Genomic DNA, 22463 nt, shown 5'->3' with positions numbered 1-22463 from the left:
GCCAGAAGGATTTCGCCGTTCCCCGGGTGACACAAGCGACAGGGAAGGCTTTGGATTAGGCGGGGACAGGGACACCTCAGCCCCTGGCTGGCTGACAAGGGCTGTGTTACTCGTACACCCGAGGGAGCCCTTCTCGACTCTCGCCGACGCAGCTGTGGGAGCAGTCCCCGCTTCAGCTCCGCGCCGGTGTGAAGGGACAGCGCCCGCGGGCGTCCCCGTGAGGGGCTGCAGCCAGCCGGGAAAGAGAGACACAGCGGGGGGAACCGGGGGAGGCAGGAGCCGGGCTGTGCGGGAGCCCCACCGAGAGGAGCGAGAGAGCCCAAGAGGAGCATAGTGCGAGAGGAAACTGAGCTGCGATGGAGCCCAGGAGCGACGGGCAGTGAGGGAGCTCCAGGCTTTGAGGAGACGCCGCCCTCCGCCACGTTCCCGGCAGCCTCCGCCGCTGGGGGGCCGGCCGCGGCGCAAGATGGCGGCGGACAGCGACGTGAGTGTCTGTCCCGCTCCTCCCGCTCGCTCCCTGTTCCCCGGCTCTCCCTCTGTCTCCCCCTGCTCTCTCCGCTCACCGCCTCTCCCGCTCTCTCCCCGCAGCCCGAGTCGGAGGTGTTCGAGATCACGGACTTCACCACCGCCTCCGAGTGGGAGAGGTAGGTGCTGCCGCGCCCCTCACTCGGCGCGGGGGCTCCGCCGAGCCCGGCCCGGCCCAGCCGCTGCTGCCGGGGCAGCCGGACCCCGCGGCGCGGCCGCTCCCCCCGGCCGGGAGCACCCGGAGCCCTTCCCGGAGCCTTTTCCCGGCTGTTCCGCCTTAGGCTCAGGCCCCGGCCGAGAAGCGGGTTAAGAGGCTCTAGTCGAGCTGATTGAACTTAGTGAAAGGTCCGGTTTAATACCTGTTTGCAAGGGATTAGAATATACATTTAGAAGGCTTATGTGTTTTCTAAGTAGCTGTCTGATTGTTAAGACATTCATCTCGTAGCTGAAGCCTTTAAAAGTTAGTAAAACAATGTACGAAGAAATTTAAGGTGAAGAACACTCTTGCACTATGAATGTATTATTTTTTAATGCTTTTTAAAATAGTGATAGCGTTTATGACAAGAGACAAGAGATGTCAAGTGCTGTGCTTTAAATCTGAATTTAGGAATAATTTTGTCTTAAATGCCTATCTATCTGTTAACAATGAAGCAGTTATGTGCTGCAGATGTTATGTGCTGCAGTACCACAAAAAGAAAAAGGTGAGATTCTTAAAACAGTCAAAAGATGCTCATAGCTAAAAGTAACTGTCATGTAAAATTTAAGCATAGGAAGACTGTTTAGTGTACAGGGAAGCAGTTTTTCTGGCTTTACTGTAATACTTGTGGTGTTTGTTTGTTTGTTTTGGCTCTTCTAAGGAATTCCATAGCAGAACAAGGTACTGCATACTTTGAGGTAGCGGAATTATAATACAGGTTTAGTGTTCAGCAAATATTAATGCCTTTTTCCCTCCTAATAGATTTATTTCAAAAATAGAAGAAGTATTGAATGACTGGAAACTTATTGGGATTTCTTCAGGCAAACCTCTAGAGAAGGTCAGTTACTGCTTCTGAATTTTCCTGTAGAATTTGAATTGCTAATTAGTAATACAATAATGTATTTCATCTATTGCTCTTTTCTTAGGTGTGGCAGATAATGACTTTATTGGGGAATTTCACTTGTAGAAGTGTCAATTTGACAAACAATTACTGTAAATTCATTGGTGGGTCATCTGCCAAACAGGCTGTTTCCCTGACAAAGATGGATCTTCCTGTAATGCTTAGAGATTTTTTTAAAATTCTAATTTTGGATCTGGAAACATGCTTAAAGCTGCTCTAAATACTCAAGGAATCTTTTTGTCCTGCCTTTTTGTCCTGCCTTGTGCCTTTGTCACACCTCATGTACTTATGGCTGGGGTTTGCACAGTGATACTTGTGACTCAGTGTGTTTCATAGATGGGAGAGATTTTTTTCAGTCTAATTAGAGCCTTTGTGATGCTCTGTCAGTCCTGTGAAATGCAGAGGAAATTGCTGAGCTCTTCTGCATAGTAATGCAGATGAACTCAGCTGGTTTGTATGGAATGGCTGCTGTGTTTCCAGGGGAATCTCATTGCTTTTCATTCTAGTCAGGTACAGAGTATTTGGAATAAAACTTACTTTATCTAATGAACTACCTCTTAGCTGTCCCTGTATTCCTGTATGTCTTCTTTTCAGACCAGAGCTCTCTTCCTAACACCCTGTAAGATCAAAGGATTGTGCAAGTTGCTTTTAGTAGGAGCAGTGGTGCTGATTTTTTTAGACATTCCCATGCTGTATTTTTGTTTAAAAATTGACTATTCTTACACAAGTTTTGTAAGTTGTAGATAAAAATAATCATTTGTTGGTGAAGGTAAATATCAAGGTAATATTTGCACAGAACAGTTTAGTTATAGATAAAATCCCAGGTGGGAAACTTCTCTCTCTGGGCAAAGTTGAGGGTGCAAATCTTCAGATGTACAGTTGCATATGGGAGGATGCAAATCTTTATTGCCATATAGTTCTGAAGACTGCAAAATGATATTTGATTTTTGGAATGAACATGATTATTTGCAACATGGATTTTAGCAGCCAGCTACCTTTATAATGAAGAGCTTTGAGAATTGCTTGTTGAAATTAAATCATGCCGAGCCATTAGGCAGTAGAAAAATGTGAATCAACATTATTGATCACATAGGCAATATTTGAAAGACTAATTTTAAAGACTTTTAAAGACTAATTAATGTTGACCTAAATTTATGAGATAATATCTTCTTTTTTTATATGCAGGGTATATTTACCACAGGAACATGGGAAGAGAAATCAGATGAAATTTCATTTGCAGACTTCAAATTCTCAGTTACCCATCATTATCTTGTGCAAGAACCCAGTGAAAAAGATGGGAAAGAAGAGCTGGGAGAAGGTACCTGATAGTTCCCTTCCACAGTTGTAAGGATAATGCCAGAAGACAGTGTCAGAGTGTGGAGTCCACAGTGTGCTGATTTGCATCTGTGTGGGATTTTCTGAGCTCTGATGAGAGTGATCTGACATGTCTGCTTTTAGTTTGCTTTGCACTCACACAGTGCTAATACAAGGCAGTTGTAAGTGAGCTGGATGGATGTGATGAAAGATTGATTATGTATCAATTTTTGTCACAGATGCCCTTCCTCTGCCAATGCAGGACTTGCTGTGCATGAAAAATGACTTTCCTCCTCGAGCCCACTGTCTGGTGAGATGGTATGTGTGCTGCCTCTCATCTCTACTGCAAATGAGCGTAGCAGCTGGAAAATCTGGCACAGTCAGTTGTATATTTGTTTTTTCAGTTAAAAGTTAAAGCTTAAGTAAAATGTTTCTTTGTACTAGACACCTGAAAGAAGTGCAAAAAAAGCCTGCTGTAGTGGGCCTGTCTTTAATTTGGTTTTTTTCCCCCAAATATTTGTCTCAATTTCATATATTAACCAGGCTTTTATGTATGTAATATTTAGGTACATTCTGAAAAAGGAAAGCTGCACCACCTTAACAAACAACAATTATATTCTTAGTAATGCAAATCTTGAGCACATAAAAGGATTGGTTCTAGAGAGATTGGTTTTATGTATAAGCAGTTTTAGACACTATTAACATAAACTGGAAAACCTCAAGACTGCTAGACCTGGAAGTCCTCCCATAAACACATTACAGTGTTGGAATGCTGAGACACTCAGGTAGTTTGTGAGTTCAGGATTTGCAGAACTCCATATCCACTCAGTTCATGACCTCTCTAAAAATAAAGAGCTACTTGCATCAAATGAACAGATTTCACGATCTGTTGGTGACAGTTAGGTTCTCCAGGTCACAATATTTTTTAAGAACTGTGTTTCAGCTGGTTTGCCAGGGACTAGAGATGTGCTTTTTTCTCTTTGTCTCTCAAGGTACGGCTTACGTGAGTTTGTGGTAATTGCTCCGGCTGCGAATAACGATGCTGTTGTTAGTGAATCCAAGTGCAACCTCTTGCTGAGTTCCATTTCCATTGCACTGGGCAACACTGGCTGGTAGGTGAAAGCATGAACGTTTTTACATGTCCAGGTGAAACTCCAGCATACTGCATTGGTGAGGAAAAGGTATTAAATTGTTAGCAAAATACATTCAGAGTTTTTCTTTATTTGTACTGTAATATTGGTAGAGAAGGATTGAAAAAATCCACATATGTAAAGATTGAATCAATGTTTTGTTTATTATTGTTTAAAAATGTTTAGGGCTATTAAAAGCTACTAGAAGTTGTAGGAATAATATGTAATTTATAAAACATCACTTTTGCAAGAGGATTTCTTCCCTATGTGTAGTAACAGTAACTTCCTAATCTTCCTCAAAAATCATATAGACTGAAAATGAGCTAAGTGAAGTCATGAAGTGGGCTGTGATCATGGCATGGCAATTTGTTGGGCATTCTGTTAATGACACTAACAGTGATTTTCTGTGATTCCTGTGAAGTGTTTCAAAGTGTGTTCGTCTAAGAGAAAATATATTTTAAAGGATGAAATTATGTGGGAATTATGCTAGAATATTCAGCTAGTTTTAAGGACTACAAGACAGCAGGACACTTGAATGATCTGAAGTATTCGTGTTGTGCAGTCAGGTGCCAGTGTTTGTGCAGATCCATCACAAGTGGCGCCGGCTGTACGTGGGGGAGTGCCAGGGCCCGGGCGTGCGCACGGACTTTGAGATGGTTCACCTGCGCAAGGTGCCCAGCCAGTACACCCATCTCTCAGGGCTGCTGGACATCTTCAAAACCAAGATCGTAAGCATGAAACTGATGTTGTATATCGTTTATGTTCAGCCCCGAGAATGTTTGAGAGGATTTACTCTTTACATTGGATTTGTTCTCTGGTATTTTGAAGGGCTGCCCTTTAACACCTCTGCCTCCAGTTAGCATGGCTATTCGCCTTACCTTTGTGCTCCAGGACTGGCAGCAGTACTTCTGGCCACAGCAGCCACCAGGTAGGAGACTTGTGTCCTCAGAATAACTCATTTTCAGACAGCCAGTCAGTGCTAAAGAAAATATTTGTGTATCTTGCCAGAAGAATTCTAACATTTCCTGTTTTGCTAGGAAAGGCTTCAGTCCAGTCCCATTCTGTATGACAAGCAAGCCAGCTTAAAGCTGCTCTCAGGTTGTGGCTCATGGCTGGGACGGGTGTTTTGGGTAGGGCTGTGCCTGCAGATGTGGGTTAGTCAGCATTTAGAAGTACAGTGATGTTTCTAAAATAGTGGTATCTATGTGGAATGAAAAGGGTGACTGAATCTGTGAAGAATTCTGCCCTGGATTTCTTAGATAAATGTTTAGATTAATTTTCTAGAAGATGCTAATACTTTCTGGGAGGTTTTGTCAATTGTTTCCATAAAGTACCTTATTTTGGTACTTCACTATCTAAGTGTATTAACAGTGGGAAAAGTAGAAAATACTAGATGGACCTCACTTGAGGTAAAGGTTTGGATTTTTATTACTGTTGACACAGTACTAAATTTAATGCAGGAGGAATTTCTGAATAAGTCTTTTATTATGGTAGCCTTGCATGAAGGGGAGAAATAATATATAGTCTTTAAATTTAAATTATATAGGGCAGACTTGATAAATTTATGCCATAGTAATGCTGTTTAGGAAAACCAGAGATAGTAACTCGTTTGGTAGTCTCTAAATGATCTCTTTTTTTCTTGATGGTGGTGCTGTCTTCCTTGAGGATCAAGGATTTGGTTTTAACAGACCTATTTTTATGTAGGTAGTAGCAGGAAATAAATTATAAACTTCTCAAAGGAAAACAAACCCATAGGAAAAAGGTAGATATTAGTTCCTCCTTAACATCCATTTTATTAGTGATGTGGTGCTTTAGGTACAAGGTGGTGGAACAGTTAAAATGCCCGAGTTCTTTTCTTGACTTGGTAGCAGTTTTGCATAACAAGCTTGAGGTATTTAGGGTACATTTGGAGAGACAGAACTCGTGTGGCCTTGGTTATCTAATTGTTTGGCTTTCCTTTGCTTAAAAAAGTGCACTAATCAAAATCCTGTGTTTTGAAGAAGAGTGCAGTGAGATTGATTCTGTGCTCTGTAGCTAAGGAGTGTGTGTTGAACATGTTTAAAGAGAGTCCTGCTTATTAGAGAGAGAAAATCAGTGCTGTTTTAAATGATAGTTCCTCTTTGGTTAACCAAGTTAACTTAAAGAACGTGGGAAATGAATTCCACAGATTTTGTCTTATTGTTTCTGCAGACACAAAATCTATTTTCTGTAGTCTCTCTGCCTTGCTGTAATTATTCACTACATCAGGATCTCAGCTTTGTCATGGATGAGTTGTATCACTGATCATATTTCTTGATTGGAGCAGTTTGAATAACTTTCACTGCTTTAGTAGCAGTGTTGTGGTTATGGCAGCCAGTGTCAAAGTGTGTTGCAGAAACTGGAGATGGACAGCATCAGTTTTACTGCTGTTGCTACGTGCGGTTGTGGTTTTATGTTCACTGGGAAGAACTGGACCTGTAACTTATATACTATCACTCAATTAGCTCTTCTCAAATAAAACCAAAGAATTTAAATGTCTTTTATCTTCTCTGCAGAAGAAATGATGTAATTAAGTCATCCAGATACTTCATCTATGCTAATCCCTCACTTGTTTTGTTTGTAAACAGTTTGCCAGATGCAGTAAAATTGCAGCTCAGATGGTGTAACAGCATTATTATAATGGCATTACAATACATTATTATTATTGCCCACTTCAGTTTTTGTTCAGTGGAGGCTGTCTGGTTTTGATTTATGTATTTGAAGGCTATAACATGGGAAGTGCCTGAGGGTGCTGGGAGGCATCTCTGAGTACCTGGGACTATGGGAATCTCCAAGATTATTTTATTAAGTTCTCTTCTGATAAAATTGTCAACTTTTAAAAGTAGTTGTTTTTTCACTCTGAAGAGTTGCTCTTCCAGACTCTCCCTTCTCTGCTTGGAACTGATTTTCTGCCCAAGCATTTTTATGGCACTTTTGTGTCTGTTCTTGTGCCAACATTGAATCTTTAGGGCTGTCTTTACAGCTATCATCATTGCCTGTATGAAGGGAACAGCTTTACCTCAACACAAATTACAAGAATTGTATCTGTCCCTTTGAATGTCCTGTTTCAGTTTCTGTTGGAAGCAATTGCTTTGACTGTATGTTAGGATTGTGTTCTCCTAGCTCAGTCACCTTAGCTGCTCAGCTCTTCTCTGGTCATCCTGCAAGGTACAGTCTTTGCAGTGAAATGAAGGTGATATTCTGCTTCAAATGTTCCACAAATTCTTTATGGAAAATGTGTTGATTTTTCTCCAGATATAGATGCTCTAGTTGGGGGAGAAGTTGGAGGCCTGGAATTTGGGAAGTTACCATTTGGTGCCTGTGAAGATCCTATTAGGTAAGAGAAGAGTTCAGAAAACTGTTTTATAACTTCCTTAATGGAGGACTTAAAGGTGTTATTTCAGGTCTTAGCTTTGCCTACCTACCGCTTAGTGTGTCCAACAGATACTTAATTATTCAAGTGCATCAGAAACGTCTGTGAAGGGTAATGGTTTAATAGCAAATAAGGCCATTTGTAAAATTGTCTGATGATATTCAGAGTTCAAGCTCATATGGCTTTTACTGTAAACTTCTGCAGTACCCCATTTATCTCTGAAATTATTATCTTGAAACTCACCTCAAGATAAACCTTAAAAATTATGTGCTTTTGTGCAAGGGTTGGGCTTGCTCTCATGTATGCAGTGAGAAAACTTACTGGAGAACAGAGAGGGAATCAAATATGAACTATCACAAATACCTTTCAAAACATGAACTGTGATGGAGGGAACACTCTCTGCCATCACTGAAAGACTGAAATTTTGTTTTGTTTCAGTGAGCTGCATTTAGCTACAACGTGGCCTCACCTCGCAGAAGGGATAATTGTTGACAATGATGTTTATTCGTAAGTATCTTGTCTGAGTTGCAAATGAGTGTGCTTTTTCTGCTCACTGCTGCATCTTAGTGTCATCTCAAACACTGTGTGGCTTCACATGAGAAAAAGAACCCATTTTGAGGAATGCTAATGTCAGCTGATAGAACATCTAATTTGGCAAAGCACCTTTTGAAATGCATTTCTCTGAGAAAATATTATTGTGTTGTAATCTCAATAGAACACAAACCCCTGGTTTTGAGCATATTCTCAAAACCTTTCATATTCTTGAAAATGTTGTGTATCACGTATTTCTTGGAAAAGATGGTAGTGGAGCATGAAAGGTAAAAAGAATTCACTGCTTGATATCCCTCTCCCAAAAACTGTCATCCAGGTTTTCTGCTGAAGAGGAAGACGTGTTTCTTGTTCATGTCACGCACACACATGAGAAAAGGGACTCTTGCTCGTTTGTCATGTTCTCCTATGTAATGTGGTGACCTCACTGGTTATGACATGACATTTATTGAGAATTTGATACTCATCTTTCCAGTACTTACAGTGGCATTTGGTTTTCTTTTTTTCTTTTTTTCTTTTTTTTCTTTTTTTTTTTTTACTTTTTCTTCTTTTTCTTTTTTTAATTTTTTTCCCCCAAGTGACCTGGATCCACTTCAAGCACCCCAGTGGTCTGTGAGAGTTAGAAAAGCAGATAACCCTCAGTGTCTTTTGGGTAAGACATCAGAATTTCTTGTCTTCTCTTGCAGCTTTTAAACTAAAACTACCAAGTTATGAACTTAGGGTTGAGTTGCTGATTACCTGATGGCCTGTTTGCTCACTTCCCTCATTTTTTTAAGTGAACAGTATTTTGGGTTTCTTTTTCAAGAACACAAGCTTTGCAAATACATAAGTTCCTGTTGTAGTTTATTCTCTCTGTGTGTGGTGAAATTAATTGCTATTATTTCACCAGGTTCCAGAGAATAAAAATTTTCTCTGGGTTCTGTGAAAATTTAGATTTCCTAGAATCTTCCCATTTTATTGAGTGTGTTTTGCATGTATCCATCTCCTTAGTTCAACCAACCTTTCTGACAGGGAGGATTAATACTTGTGGAGAGCTGTACTCCTCTGTCTGTCCTTGCCTTCAAGCTTGTGGGGAAAAGGGCTTCAAATCTTTCCAAATTTCATCTTGCTTTGGGTGAATTAAACTGCAGGCAGAGCTGTGCTCTGGAGAGATGGCCAACAGCTGCCTGGGTGTGCATTCACCTAAGCTTTATTATGTGGTGTTTGTGCTTCAGATAATTTCATTATGTGGATTTTGTGCACAAGATATTTGTGCTTCAGAACAAATTATCAGATGTTCTTTCAGAAGAAAAGATAAAATTACTGTCCTGGGAGCATAATTTAGAGTGTTGGCTCATTGCTCAGTGGGGTTTTGGGCTGAGTTCAGGAGCTTTGTTCCTCTACCAGGGGACTTCCTTACTGAATTCTTCAAGCTTTGCCGTCGCAAGGAGTCAACGGATGAGATACTTGGAAGGTCTGCATTTGATGAGGAAGGAAAAGGTAAAACTAAAATCCAGTTGATTTGTGTTCCTTGTATTTAATTGTTTTGTGTTAGTTTACCTTCCCTGTACCCTTATCTTGACTGGTATTTATAACTCTTACACATACTCCTGGGAATTTTCTGGCCAGGGCTTCATGGTGAAATTTCTCATGAATTCTAGACAAGTTTAGCTCCCAGAGTCCCAGAGGGACAGTTGCCTCTGTTAATGTTGTGTCTATTTCTTTTTACAAGAATAGAAAAGCTTAAAATTTGGCTAGAATGTCCAAGAGTTGATTATAGGACACATCAGATTGGTCTGTAAAGTTTTACGTATTTTTGCTTTTTCCACTTCTCTCTCCTTTTTGTTGTACTCTGTAGTACATGTCAACAGCCAGTTTAAAGAGTCTTTAATCTGTTTGAAAGGCTTTGCTCTCATCCTCTCCATTTTAATGACTTGTAAGGAAAAAAGAATATTAAAACTTCCCAAATTATATGACCAGCAAGTCAGGCTTTATCACAACTGTATAAATACTGCCATCTTTTTGATGTGTCTGTCCCTTTCTTTGGCTTTTCTTGATGTGTATAGTGAAAATTCTCTTCCTTCCTGCTACTTGTTGCTTGTTCTTCCCTCCAAATATGGCCTGTATCAATGTATTTTCCTTGGTTATACTTGATCTTAGTTTTGAAGGAGCTTGCTAGTGAGCTTAAAAAGGTATTAGACTGAGGAGGGTGTGTGTTACTCATAGTGCTTAACATACACTTCCTTTTGCCCTTCTTAGCTCTGGGCTTGCCAAGATGGGCTTTTTCAGGCTGCTCCTAATAATTCCCTTAAATTTGTTAGCTCTCCTTATAACTATATTAATTCATTTTATTGGAAGAGACATTCTAGAGTTTACCAGCAGCAAGTCTGAAAAAAACCCAGTCTTTTGATTTGAGGAGTTTACCTGAGGACTCTAAAACAGAATTGTGCTCACACCATCAGAGGCCAGTGATTAATACAGGATTTATTTAATATTTATCTAAAGCTTTAGCATATGCTGGAGCAGTCTTTGTTACCTGCAGCGTGTTTATTGGTATGATGTATAAACAAGGTCTAAATACTGAGTCTTCAGCAGGTTTTTGGGATACTCTGTTGGTAACTCTGCAGCAGCAGTGCTGCTACAGCAGGCAATACCTGCAGCCAGCTCAGTCTAGACTTTATTTGGTGAATTAAAGCAAGGACAGTCTGTGACTCATTTGCGACCTCCTTCTGCTGCCTGTATTTGCTAAGAACAGTGAATGTCAGGCATGGAACCTGGCAGCAGAGGTGTAGCTGTGGTTCACAAGGGGCTAAATATCAATACAAGATAAATAGGCTGATTAAGACAGGTGAACTCTTGAAGAGACATGTCCTGGTGTTTGGGGTTTTATTTTATTTTGTTCTAATTGTTTTGGTTTTATTTGCTAGAGGTTGCTGATATCACCCATGCGCTGTCGAAGCTCACAGAGCCAGCACCAGTCCCAATCCCCAAATTATCAGTCACAAATATGGTTCACAGTGCCAAGAAGAAGATCCGCAAGCACAGAGGTGTGGATGAGTCTCCTCTGAACAATGATGTGCTCAACACCATTCTCCTGGTGAGTGAGCTGTCCCTGCACATGGATTCAGAGAGCACGTGGACTCCATACACTGCTGCATTTGATTTAGAGCCTATGGCAGATTTAAAGATACCTGATGTCAGTTCCAGTATTTGAATTGCATTTATCAGCTTCTGGGAGCAGCCCAAGTTGTTACAAGTCTGTGTACTATAAGTGGGCTAAAACTGATCTCTGAACTCTGCTAACAATTTTAATTATAGGGATTGCTGGTATGAAGCCAGCAGTAACTTTATGGAGAAAGTGGAAAAGGCAGGAAAACCATATTGATGGAAGGTTTAATTTTTTTTTTCTTCAAGTTCTTATTTCCTGATGCTGCTGACAAACTTGCAGATGTATTTGAAAACAGAGCCAGCACTTCAGCAGGAAACAATCCTCCTCCAGAGAATGAAGATTATGTAAGTTTTGTTGAGTGACACAAGAAAGAAAGCAATTTTGAGTGTGTGTTTATATAGACTTTGCTGTGCTTGCCCTATATCTTGTAATACTTAGCTAAAGAAAGATGAATTTACCTTTGTGGAATCTCTGGGTAGAAATAGTGATGATTTCTGTTTCCTTCTAATTCCTTTTTTCTTCAAAGACTGTAGTTTTTGGTATCATCTAAGCTTAAAATGTTGCTTAGCCACTTACACTTACAAACAAGAAAGCAGTCACATGGTTTTGGAAAACAATGCCATTTTTTCTGTATTTCTTGCTTTCTTTTATTTCTTCCCTAGAATCTCTTCAGTCACTTTAAGTCTGCTCCATCTGACAGTCTGACATACAAATTAGCTTTATGTCTTTGTATGATAAACTTCTACCATGGAGGAGTCAAAGGAGTGGCACATCTTTGGCAAGAGTTTGTGCTGGAAATGCGTTACAGATGGGAGAACAACTACCTTATTCCAGGGTGAGACTTCTTGTTGTTGCTCCTTGGTCATAGAAAATGTTCTTTGTTCCAGGAGCTGAGTGGGATCACTGTGACTTTGAAACATACAGTTTTGGGTTTTTTTAATTGCAAATGCTATCTCTGTACTTCCTTAATGCAAGAAAGGGCAGGGAGTAGGGAATATCATCTGTGCCCACCTTTGAAAACTTCCCAGCTGCCTGGGGAAGCTTGACTTAGGCATTCACTCCACTGTGTGAATGAGGGTGGGGAAGAAAACTTACTGTGGTGTAGTTTCACCTCTCTTCTAAGGGAGCTGTTCCAAGGTCCTGCTGGTGCAATGGTCTTTTCAGGTATTCCAGCCCTTCCAGGTTCTGTCTGCTGCAGCAGAGCTTGGGGCAGACCAAACCAGGGGCTCTCTCAAGATGAGGTACAGCAATAACATACCCTGCTTTTAGGGTTGTGGTATTTTGCTTGGGGTTTGGGGTTTTTTGTTAATGTGACAGACTGACACATTAACAATTTAATGTGCTAAGTTTGTACTTTGAAATGGTTACACTAGCAGATAAAACAGAAGCTGAAATGTATAGCAATGACTCCACTGTATCATTGAAGTTTTAAAAGTACAGTCAAAGATGCTTAATTCCTGTTTGAAAGCAGTTACCTTTTCAACTTCCAGTTGGAAAACTGACCAGGAATGTAGGGTGTTTCACACTAGTGTGGGTGATCTTTGAGCTCCTGAAATGACCTCTAGGAAATACATGTAGTTAAAGATCTGGGCTTGTCTGCTGAGACAATAGAAGAACTGTGTAGTTGAAGTGGTGGGGGTGGGTTCAGTATGGGTATTTGCCCCTGTTCTAGATTTCATGGGATTTAAGACCACATGTGTGTGAAAGATTCTTTATAATTGATAATGGTTACACTTCTACCTTTTGTTAGATTAGCTAATGGCTCTCCAGATCTGAGATGTTGTTTACTGCACCAGAAACTTCAGGTAAATATCCCAAATTTAAGAATTATTTTCTTCTAAGGAAACTGTCAAAATTACAGCAATGATTAGCTAAATGTTGTTTTGTAGATTTAGTTGTTATTGTGTTTTTTGGGCGTGGAATTAATTTATTGAGAAAAATTTTGTTATAACAACAAGTTCAGTGGAATTGTTATGTTTTAGAATTGTAAGACCTTTTCAGTGGCTCTACAAGTTTTTCTGTGTGGTTGTCTCCATAAGGGAAACAATTGCTGAACAATTTTTTTTTTTCCCTCCTTTAACTTGTTAAATTAGATGCTAAATTGTTGCATTGAAAGGAAGAAAGCAAGAGATGAGGGGAAAAGGGGGAGCATGTCTGATCGTTCACCTGGTGGTGCTTCTGGTGATGGTGCCAAAGGAGGAGACCACTCTGGAGATAACCCTGACAAGGAAAAAGAATTTGGCAAGTCTTGGGAATCGTGGAGTGACAGTGAAGAGGAGTTTTTTGAATGCCTCAGTGACACAGAAGATCTTAAAGGAAATGGACAGGAAAATGGCAAGAAAGGAGCAAAAGAGTCTGTAAACTTAAAACCTGAAGGTCGTTTGCACCCACATGGAAAACTGATGCTGCTGCATCCAGGAGAGCCTCTCTACGTTCCCATAACACAGGTGAGGGAGCAAGAGCTGAGCCAGATGTGCAGTAGAACACACAGAACGTGCCTCATACCTGGGATTGTGAAACTGCAAACAGTTTTCAGGTTACAACCTTGTCTGTTGTTAAAATTCCTGAGTGTTTTTGACCTAATACCTTGTTTTTAATCTTTAAAACTTAATGAGGCTGTTAATCTCACGTGTTCTTTGTTTTATTTGAGAGTGAGTGTCCGTACCAAATTTCACTCCAAACAATATATTTAAACAAGAATTAAACTTCCTTGCCTACCTTAAATTTGGGGTTCTTTTTATTTCCAGTTCTTGAGACATCTTCCATCCCCTCCTTACTTTCTTTCCTATAAAATAGGAGCTGCTGTGGTCCTTGCACCACAGAGATTTCTGCCTGACTTTGCACAGTACTGGATCAGTTTTGCTGCTGCATTTGGTTTTTTCATAATTTCTCAGCTCACATCTAAAAGGCCATAGTCATTAGGTTTGGTGCCATTCTCTACAGCAGGTTTATCATCAAACAACTAGAAATGCTACCTGAGATAACAGGCTTTCCTGCAGAGTGACCAGGGATGAAATAGGAAGTGGTGCTGTCACAGAAAGTAGTTTGAAATCAGCCATGCATGAAGAATACTGTCGTTTTCATTCCCCTGAGAGAAATTATTTCTAATTCGTGTTGCTTTGCGTGGGTAAAACATATGAGCAGAGAGAAGTCAGGCAAAATGTTCTCAATTAATAATGTGCTGACAGTATTGACAGCAAAAATTCTACATCGCTTTGGGTAGATTTTAATCCATCTCAGCAAAACTGAACCAGTCAAACATTTCCAGGATTTCATTAGGATTTTCATTAGCAATATATCCTTATATTGGTGCCTCATTCCTAGGTTATTTTCCGTTTAGTTTCTTGGTTAGTGTCCTCTTCAGATGCACAGCTTGAGGGTGAACTGTTTAAGCAGCAGAAAGTTGATAATTTCCTCTGAGTACGAAGGAAGCAGAATGAACTTGGGGTGAGGAGGAGCTTTTTGCTTCTCCTCCCTTGCCCCGGGCTGACATCAGGAGGGGCCGTGAGTAACCCCATTTGTTTTCCTGTCACAGGAGCCAGCCCCCATGACTGAAGACCTGCTGGAGGAGCAGTCGGAGGTGCTGGCGAAGCTGGGGACGTCCGCGGAGGGCGCTCACCTGCGGGCGCGCATGCAGAGCGCCTGCCTGCTCTCCGACATGGAGTCCTTCAAGGTAGCACTGCTGTGACATCAGCTTGCTTTCTTAATTAAACTGTCCCTCTTGCTTGTGTTGCACAGTTCTGAAGGTTTCTAAGATTTTTTTTCCTCCACAAAACAGTTTCCAGTTAGTTTCAAGTTGAAAATAAAAAGCTATTGGGAAAATGCTTGGCACATTTCCAAATCTGTGAGGATGTGATGTCTTATGCTGTAATGTCCCAGTAAATTTACACAGTGTCTGTGGGAAGGGAAAAAACACATCAAACATACAATTGGATCAGTTGTGAATTAAAACAGATATTCATCAGGTTGGGACTGGACTAACTGTGGTTTTGGGTTTCATTTCCTGTCTGAGCTCTGCAGAGGGAGCTAAGAGCACATCCACTGCTGTCATCACAGGAGCTCAACACTAAAAAGACTGGAGGTTCTGTAATGAAATGGCCATATATATCTTATTAATTATTGCAGTGCTTATGGTAAAAAGATATAATATGCTGTATGGTTAAAGTATTTATAGTATAACTGTAATCACTTTATTAACAGGGACTCATGGCATATTAAATATATGTAAAGTTCTATTTATATGGTGCAAGTAATCTAAAATCTCAAAGTAAAAATAGAGAACTATAATTGGAAGCACAAGTACACTCTTCATAGGTACATCAAATAGAAAACTGGGATTCCTTTTATGTTCTGGACCTATAGATGTACTTAATTGTGGTGATATTGCATCTATGAAAAATGAAGGGGTTTTTTTTGTTGTTTGGGGATGATACTTCTTTAAAGTTCCTTTTACAAAGAAGAAATGGTGAATTTTGTCACTGGGGTGTTAAAGATGGAAAGTCAGTGCTGAAAGCATACTTAGGCAGCCCACTGATTCTTTTAGTCTTTAATGGGATGAGCTTAGTGAAAATTCCTATTTATTGCATGTGGCAGGTTCTAGGTAGAATCTCAACAGTATAACTTTGAGCTTGCCTGAAATAATTGATGAATGTAATGAATGTACATGTAGTGGGTGCTGAGGAGGTGTTTTTGTCTTGGTTTATGCTTTATTCTCTCTGTCCTAGTGTCCAGTTTGTTGGCTGTGGATAGAAGAATTTCCTGAGTTTTGTCTCTTATTCTGTGCTCTACCCACTGAACCACATTGCCCTCCTACCCAGGCTGTTATGTTTTTATAGGATTTTTCAGGAACAAATTTTCTGTCCTCTCCTCCCTGCAGGCAGCTAATCCTGGCTGTTGTCTGGAGGATTTTGTGAGGTGGTACTCACCTCGGGACTACATCGAGGAGGAAGTGATTGATGAGAAGGGGAACAAAGTCATTAGGGGCGAGCTGAGTGCCCGGATGAAGATTCCCAGCAACATGTGGGTGGAGGCCTGGGAGACAGCAAAGCCAGTCCCAGCACGGAGGCAGAAGAGGCTTTTTGATGACACCAGGGAGGCTGAGAAGGTGAAAGCTCTGGGGCTGGTGCCAGTCTGGGCTGTGATGCTCCCTGCAGCCCTTCCTTCCTCCCCTTGCAGCATTTAAACACTGACAGGCCCTTGCACTGTGTCCTCGGAGTTACTGAACTATTTCATGCATGGCTTAGGGTTGATTGGAAATTCCTGCTGCTGTACAGGAGAGTGTTTGAAGTACCTAAGAGTATGCGATGTTACTTTGGTATTTCTTTGAATTATTAGTAAATAAACCAGATTTTGACCTGCATATGCATTAGGAACATTTTAGTTTCCTAATGCAGTTATTCTTAGTTTCATTCTAACCTGTTGGGCAGATTCATGTAAAACTAACTCTCAGGTCTTACAGTGGTGTTCCATTCTTGTGAATTTATCTTTCCAAGGTAACCTTATCTTTGGGAAGTAGTTTTGATCACTAAAATACTAAATTGTCTTATCTTGCAGGTACTTCATTACCTTGCAGTTCAGAAACCAGCTGACCTTGCAAGGCATCTCCTGCCTTGCATCATCCATGCAGCTGTACTCAAGGTAAAGGAGGAAGGTAAATAATGTTTAATAAATTATTAAGATATTTAAGGGGGAACAGTGTTGCAGTCAATAATTACAGCTTTGTTTCTTTCCTTATAATAGAAGCAGTAGAAGATATATCTTCAGTTAAGAAGATTATTAAGCAGATAATATCCCATTCCAGCAAAGTGTTACGGTTTCCCAGTCCAGAGGACAAGAAGTTGGAAGTAAGGCTTTTGTAGTGGCTGGGGCTGAAAACCTGATTGACTTCTGCACTATTTATGGCAATATTAAAAGAAGATCTTTTTAATTTTCCCTTTTATTAAACTCTTGCAGGAAATCATCGCTCAGATTATGAGTGTGGAAGCCATCATTGCCAGGGCAAGGTCTCTCAAAGCAAAATTTGGGGTAGAGAAATGTGAAAATGAAGAGGAGAAAGAAGATCTGCAAAGGTGACTTTTTCTGGAATTCTTATTTTTCACTGTGTTGTTTTGCTTTTCCTCTGATGCCCTTGTTTGTACTTTCAAAACTTAGGACAATGGTGACAATAAATACTTATGAATCATATTTGGGTATCCCTGTCACTAGGCTGTGTAGTGATGATGTGTGTGGGTACCCTCAGTGCTCCTCCAATTAAGCATCTCTTTGGAGACATTTGATCCAGGTTTTTTTAATAGAATTTTATCTTGACAGTACTGGGGACTGACTTTTTTTGGGTGTATATAAAAGGTACATTTGATAAACTTTGTTACCATACCTAGAATTAGGACTAGAAATTTAATATTTTTAATAAATATTATGGATGAAATAGCCTTTTCCACAGTTGTTTTCTTATTCTTGTCCCCCTGCTGATGTGAAACATCACTGAGCAGCTCTGAATGGAAAATGACAGGGAATGTTCCCTTGCATCACTACCTGCTGTCAGGTTATTTACTTGCTGCTCAAGATGACTGATATGTTATAAAACCCAAGTTACCTTCTTGCTGCTGTGCTGGGAGGGAGAGATGACATTTGTGCAGTACATGTTGGGAGTTCAGAGCTGTGGTGTCTGACCAAAGCAATGTCTGTGTGCTATGGAAAATTGTCACAATGTGAATCCTTCTGCATGGCCAACACCATGGAGGCTTTCCTGTTGATTTTATACATCTGCTTTAGGAGCCTGGGCTTCATTCTTAGGTAACTGAGAAGAGAATTTTTTCCTTAAACTTTTAGAATAGAGAAGCAAGAGAATCTGCCAGTTCTCAGCCTGAGCAAATGATGCTTGGTGAAGGCCTTGGCACAGGAAACGGCTCGTTTAAGTCAGCACACTGGATCTGGCCAAGGATTAACAATTCCTTTTTCCTTTTCAATCATTTGTTCCATCAGATTTGTAAACAGTCTCCTGGAGCAGCCGGAAGTGCCAGTTGTTGGTGCAGGAAGAGGACCTGCTGGCAGCATCATTCACAAGCTGTTTGTGAACGCTCAGAGGGTAAGAGAGAGCTCAGGGGTGTGCTGCAGACACTTCTGATTTAACCAGAGTGAGACAATGAGTTACCATATGGTGCCAGTGTATTTTGTCTGCATATCTGCATGCATTGTCATATATGTGCTTGAGGTGTTTTCTGTGATGTTCAACATCAATGATTTTGGCAGTAACAGAACCTTGCAAGACCAAAGAAGAGTGAGTGAGCTGGGATGTTAAACAGCTGAAGCCAGCTGGGTAGATAGAGGTGTCAGTAATGCTTCATGAGCTGCAAATAGTAACATCAGTAATGCTATTAAGGCAAGACAAATTTCTGCCTTATCACAGCAAGGTCAAGTGTTGATTGTTTTACAGAGGAATGTTGAGAAACAGGTCATAATATTGCATATTTTAGAAGCAGTAACTTCTTAAACTGAGGCTTATGCTTGGAATACTTGAGATTTTTTTCTGTGGAAATCAGCATGCTTAGGAAGTTTCGGTTCTTTCCCAGTTTCTGCGTTCAGTTTATCTATTGCCAGTGTTGCATCTGTTTTCTGGAGACCCTTCCCTTGCTGATATTGATATAAATGTTGCCTTTTTCTTTTAAGCAGTCTTTGGAGTAATTAGTCTGAAAGGATTAATTTCCTCATGGACTGCAGTCAGCCTTCAGCGTCTATCAGAGTTACACCTGTTTATAGCATCAGATTTTCTAACTCAAATTTAACTACAGTGGTAATAACAAGGTAGCAGCCTGAAATCCCATTTGGAAATTATTGCTGGAAAAATGTTGTGATTGGGTGTTAAACACTTTAAAGGGATCAATGTTTTTGTAATAATCCGTATTTTGCAACTCAGCATAAAAAGGACCATTCTGAAAACAGACCATGTTTATTCTGAGGAATGAAAATCAGGACACTTCTTTTATTCTTCCAGTCTCTAGGGAAATTGTGTGTGCAAACCTGAACCTGCTAAGCAGCCACCTTTACCCTTCAAAGCCCACGACTGTGCCCTGTAAGTGATGCACACATACGCACTTGCCTCTTTAAGAGAGGCAGTGGGTTTTCAAATCTGACTAAGTTTCTACCCTTAGGATGTGTGCAAATTTCTAGGGTTTTGTTTTGAAACGCTACTAACTAAAGCAGGGTTACAGGTATTTCCCACTAGTAGCTGGTCAGTGGTAATTAGGGTTTCTTAGTGGGACAGGAACCAACTTGCTACAACCCACACTTTGTGTTTAACCTGCCACGAGTTATTTCAGTAGAGAGCTGTTTGGTAAATAGAAGTGAAATGAGCTCCTTGTTCATGACCTTTTGAACCTGGACTCCTCTCTGAGCTGTGTATAATGTGTTCTGTTCTTGAGTTTTCTCAGGAAAATTCTGATAGCCAGTGCATGTTCTTGGAGTGCATGATGTCTCTTAAACCTACAGTCTCCTCCTAACCTCTTGTAAGTCACCTCTGACTTGCCTTTGTTTCTGTCTTTCATCACTGGTTCTTTTCTCATCCCTTTCCAAGCTGACTGAATCTTCTGATGAGGTAACCGACTTTGTCCCTCCTTTCCCTCTCATCTTCTCTGCATAGAGCTGAACCTTCTGGTGGATATAGTGCAGCAGCCAGGTTTAGTTTGTACTGGTGTTCACATGTTGAGCATAAAAGTAACTTTGTGTTTCCAGAATGGTTTTTCTGCATTCACACTTCATTTTCAGAGCCTAATAATGCATAGTGAAAAGAGAGAGAAATGTTAAAAAAAAAAACTTTAAAAAACCCTTTCAAAAAAACCAAACCAAACCAAAAAAAAACTTTATTCAAGTGAGTATTGATGTTTTCTGGTGCTGAAATATGTGGCCATGCCTTTATATTCTTTGTTGCCACCACTGCTTGTTGATGTTTTGGGGGGAGGAGGTGATGAACAATTAGCTGGATGCTGCATTCCCAACACTAGTGCTTCCTGAAGCTAGGGAACTTTCTGGACATAGATATTTGGGAAAGAAGCAGGGTAACTGTGTAAAGTGTAGCACAGGGAAGATCCTCTCTGTTGGTTTCCTCAAGCTGTTCTTGTGGGAACACATGGCACTTGTCCCTGGTGGGTTCTGTGGCAGAGCCAAGCAGGGTGGGGTCCCCCTGCACCTGGGAGAGGGCTGGGAGCAGAGGGGCAGCAGCAAGGGAGGGACCACAAGGGTCTGCCAGTGGCTTCTGCCACACCTCAGTAATGGTGCCAGTGTGGAGCTGTACATGCTTGAATTAGGAAGGACCCTATCAGGGTATTGGTAGGGGTGTGAGTATCCATAGGTATATGTAATTAGGGAATGTTCATTGGGCATGCCAGCCTTTCCTCCAGTATCCAAGTGTCAGGTTGCTGCTGCCTGGCTTTGAGGCAATGAGCAGCCATTGGGATTGTGCAGCAGAGGGATTTCAGCAAGGCTCTCTGGCCATGAAAAGCCCATTCTGCAGTAGTGTTGGAGTCTGACAGGCAGTTGGGACTGCAGTAGTGGCACTGATGATTTTGAAGTGGAGGCTGCCTCTGTAGCTGCAGGGAGCTGAGGAGAGCACCCTGTCTGAGAAGGGGCCATTTCCTCCAGTCACAACCCTTGCTTCACACTGCCAAATCTGAACTTCAGCTGGGCAGAGCTTCACCATCCACACGAGGGTTCTTCCATCTGGTTACGTTGGCTTTATTTCCTAGCATCCCATTAGCGCTTTGCTGTGTGTACACATAAAGCCTCGAGCTGTGTTCCCCATTAATAATCTTCTTCTGAGAGCAGCTTTCCGAATCCCGGCGTTAGGCAGCAGCCTGCCCTGTCACTGTGCTCTGTCGCAGGTCCCCGCCGTGCCGCCGCTGGAGGAGGAGCTGCGGCGCTCGGGCTCGCAGGAGGAGCGCAGGCAGGGCGTGCAGTCGGAGTTCCCCCCGCCCGCGGGCCGGGAGGTGATCCTGCGCACCTCGGTGCCCCGGCCGGCCCCCTACTCCAAGGCGCTGCCGCAGCGCATGTACAGCGTGCTGACCCGCGAGGATTTCCGCCTGGCGGGGGCCTTCTCGGCGGACACCACCTTCTTCTGACCCGGCGTGCGGCGGGACTCGCTGCTGCGGGCGGGGAGCGCTGCACAGGCACCGGCACAGCCGGAGCGCCGCTTCCCGAGGACTTGGATTGGCCGCCGCGAAGGGTGGTTGGAGCAACTCATCTCCGAGGTTTGGAATGGCTTCAGGAGTGGTTTCAAACTCTCTGTCCAAAGGGAGCATATTTTCCTTTCCTTGCATTAGCTTAATTACGGACCTGAGTGGGCTGTGTGCAAATATTCATGTTGAAATTCATGCAGAATGTGCTGCTTTACACTTCAGGATCAGACTTTATCAAGTGACGTTAGTCTACTTAGATTGATATATATAAAAACATTAAGTAATTTATATTTATTACTAATCATAATCACAGAGCCCAGTATTTTTTGGTTAATCACTATTTCAAGTGCTTCTGAAATATCCTTATTTTTATTTAAAGTGTACAGTTCATACTCTAGTTTGTGCTAAACTCTCCTGGTTGTCCAGATCCAGTCACTTCTCCCAGACAGAACTAAGTGGACAGTGAGTCTGACTGACAGCCTGCAGTGGATCACTCAGGGGTTGGGATACTTTGTATGCTTCCCTTGGTGCAAGGGGCAAAGCTGGACGGAAATGACACCCCGGAGGTGTTTCACTGTGAGCAACTCACTGGTGTTTACCCAGGCTATTTGTCTGCACTCCGTGTCATCGATGGGAGAGGAGGGGACAGCTCTGTCACCTCTGGCCCCTCACCCCACCTGTGCCAATGCTGTTTTACAGTGACCTTCATCTGTTTGAATGAGAATCAGCAGATCAGCATTACTTTACAAATGTACAAACAGCTGCAGTATTGTGGACATTACTCAATAAATATGAACGTACTGTTGGCTCTCAGTATTCCCATGCTTTTCCATGCCCTCCCTGCACGCTCTGATCCGGGAAGGACATTGTGACTACATACATTGAGTACAGAGAGTTGAGTTCTGCTGGTAGTAGCAGGATCCCAGGTGTTACCCTAAAATTTCTTTGAGGGGACAGGGATCAGAATCTTTTTTCCTCACATAAAGTTCTATGAAGTAGAAATACATTTTTTGGGATGAAGAAGAGTTAACAAGGTAAAGTCTTGTCACAGGCCTTGTTTTCCAGGCTGTTTGTGTGTTCCCCTCAGACATCAGGGTAAGTATGATAAAGACCTGTAGCTGCTCTTTAACTGTGTGGCTTCTT

General features: G+C 41.6%; 1 protein-coding gene across 2 annotated transcripts; it reads left to right on the top strand.

Moving 5' to 3' along the window:
* Nucleotides 1–42: 42 nt before the first annotated feature.
* RAB3GAP1 (RAB3 GTPase activating protein catalytic subunit 1) lies at nt 43–22136 on the top strand. 2 transcript variants are annotated; one of them, XM_038142758.1, is made up of 25 exons: nt 43–484; nt 589–644; nt 1484–1559; nt 2808–2940; nt 3176–3254; nt 3929–4048; nt 4629–4794; nt 4895–4994; nt 7340–7421; nt 7896–7964; nt 8585–8658; nt 9393–9485; nt 10913–11082; nt 11400–11498; nt 11817–11989; nt 12905–12959; nt 13248–13601; nt 14690–14827; nt 16031–16258; nt 16708–16804; nt 16894–16997; nt 17107–17222; nt 18136–18238; nt 19724–19744; nt 21027–22136. In XM_038142758.1, exons 1-25 carry the CDS (start codon nt 467–469, stop codon nt 21261–21263), a joined length of 2961 nt encoding a protein of 986 aa, XP_037998686.1. In that variant the 5' UTR covers nt 43–466; the 3' UTR covers nt 21264–22136. The 2 variants fall into 2 exon arrangements, with proteins under 2 accessions (XP_037998686.1, XP_037998687.1); XM_038142759.1 differs by lacking the exon at nt 19724–19744 and having other exon boundaries at nt 59–484.
* Nucleotides 22137–22463: the final 327 nt, after the last annotated feature.

This window comes from Motacilla alba, chromosome 7 (genome assembly GCF_015832195.1).
Source record: "Motacilla alba alba isolate MOTALB_02 chromosome 7, Motacilla_alba_V1.0_pri, whole genome shotgun sequence".
NCBI classification, from domain to species: domain Eukaryota; kingdom Metazoa; phylum Chordata; class Aves; order Passeriformes; family Motacillidae; genus Motacilla; species Motacilla alba.
This window is presented reverse-complemented; position numbering and strand designations above follow the sequence as displayed.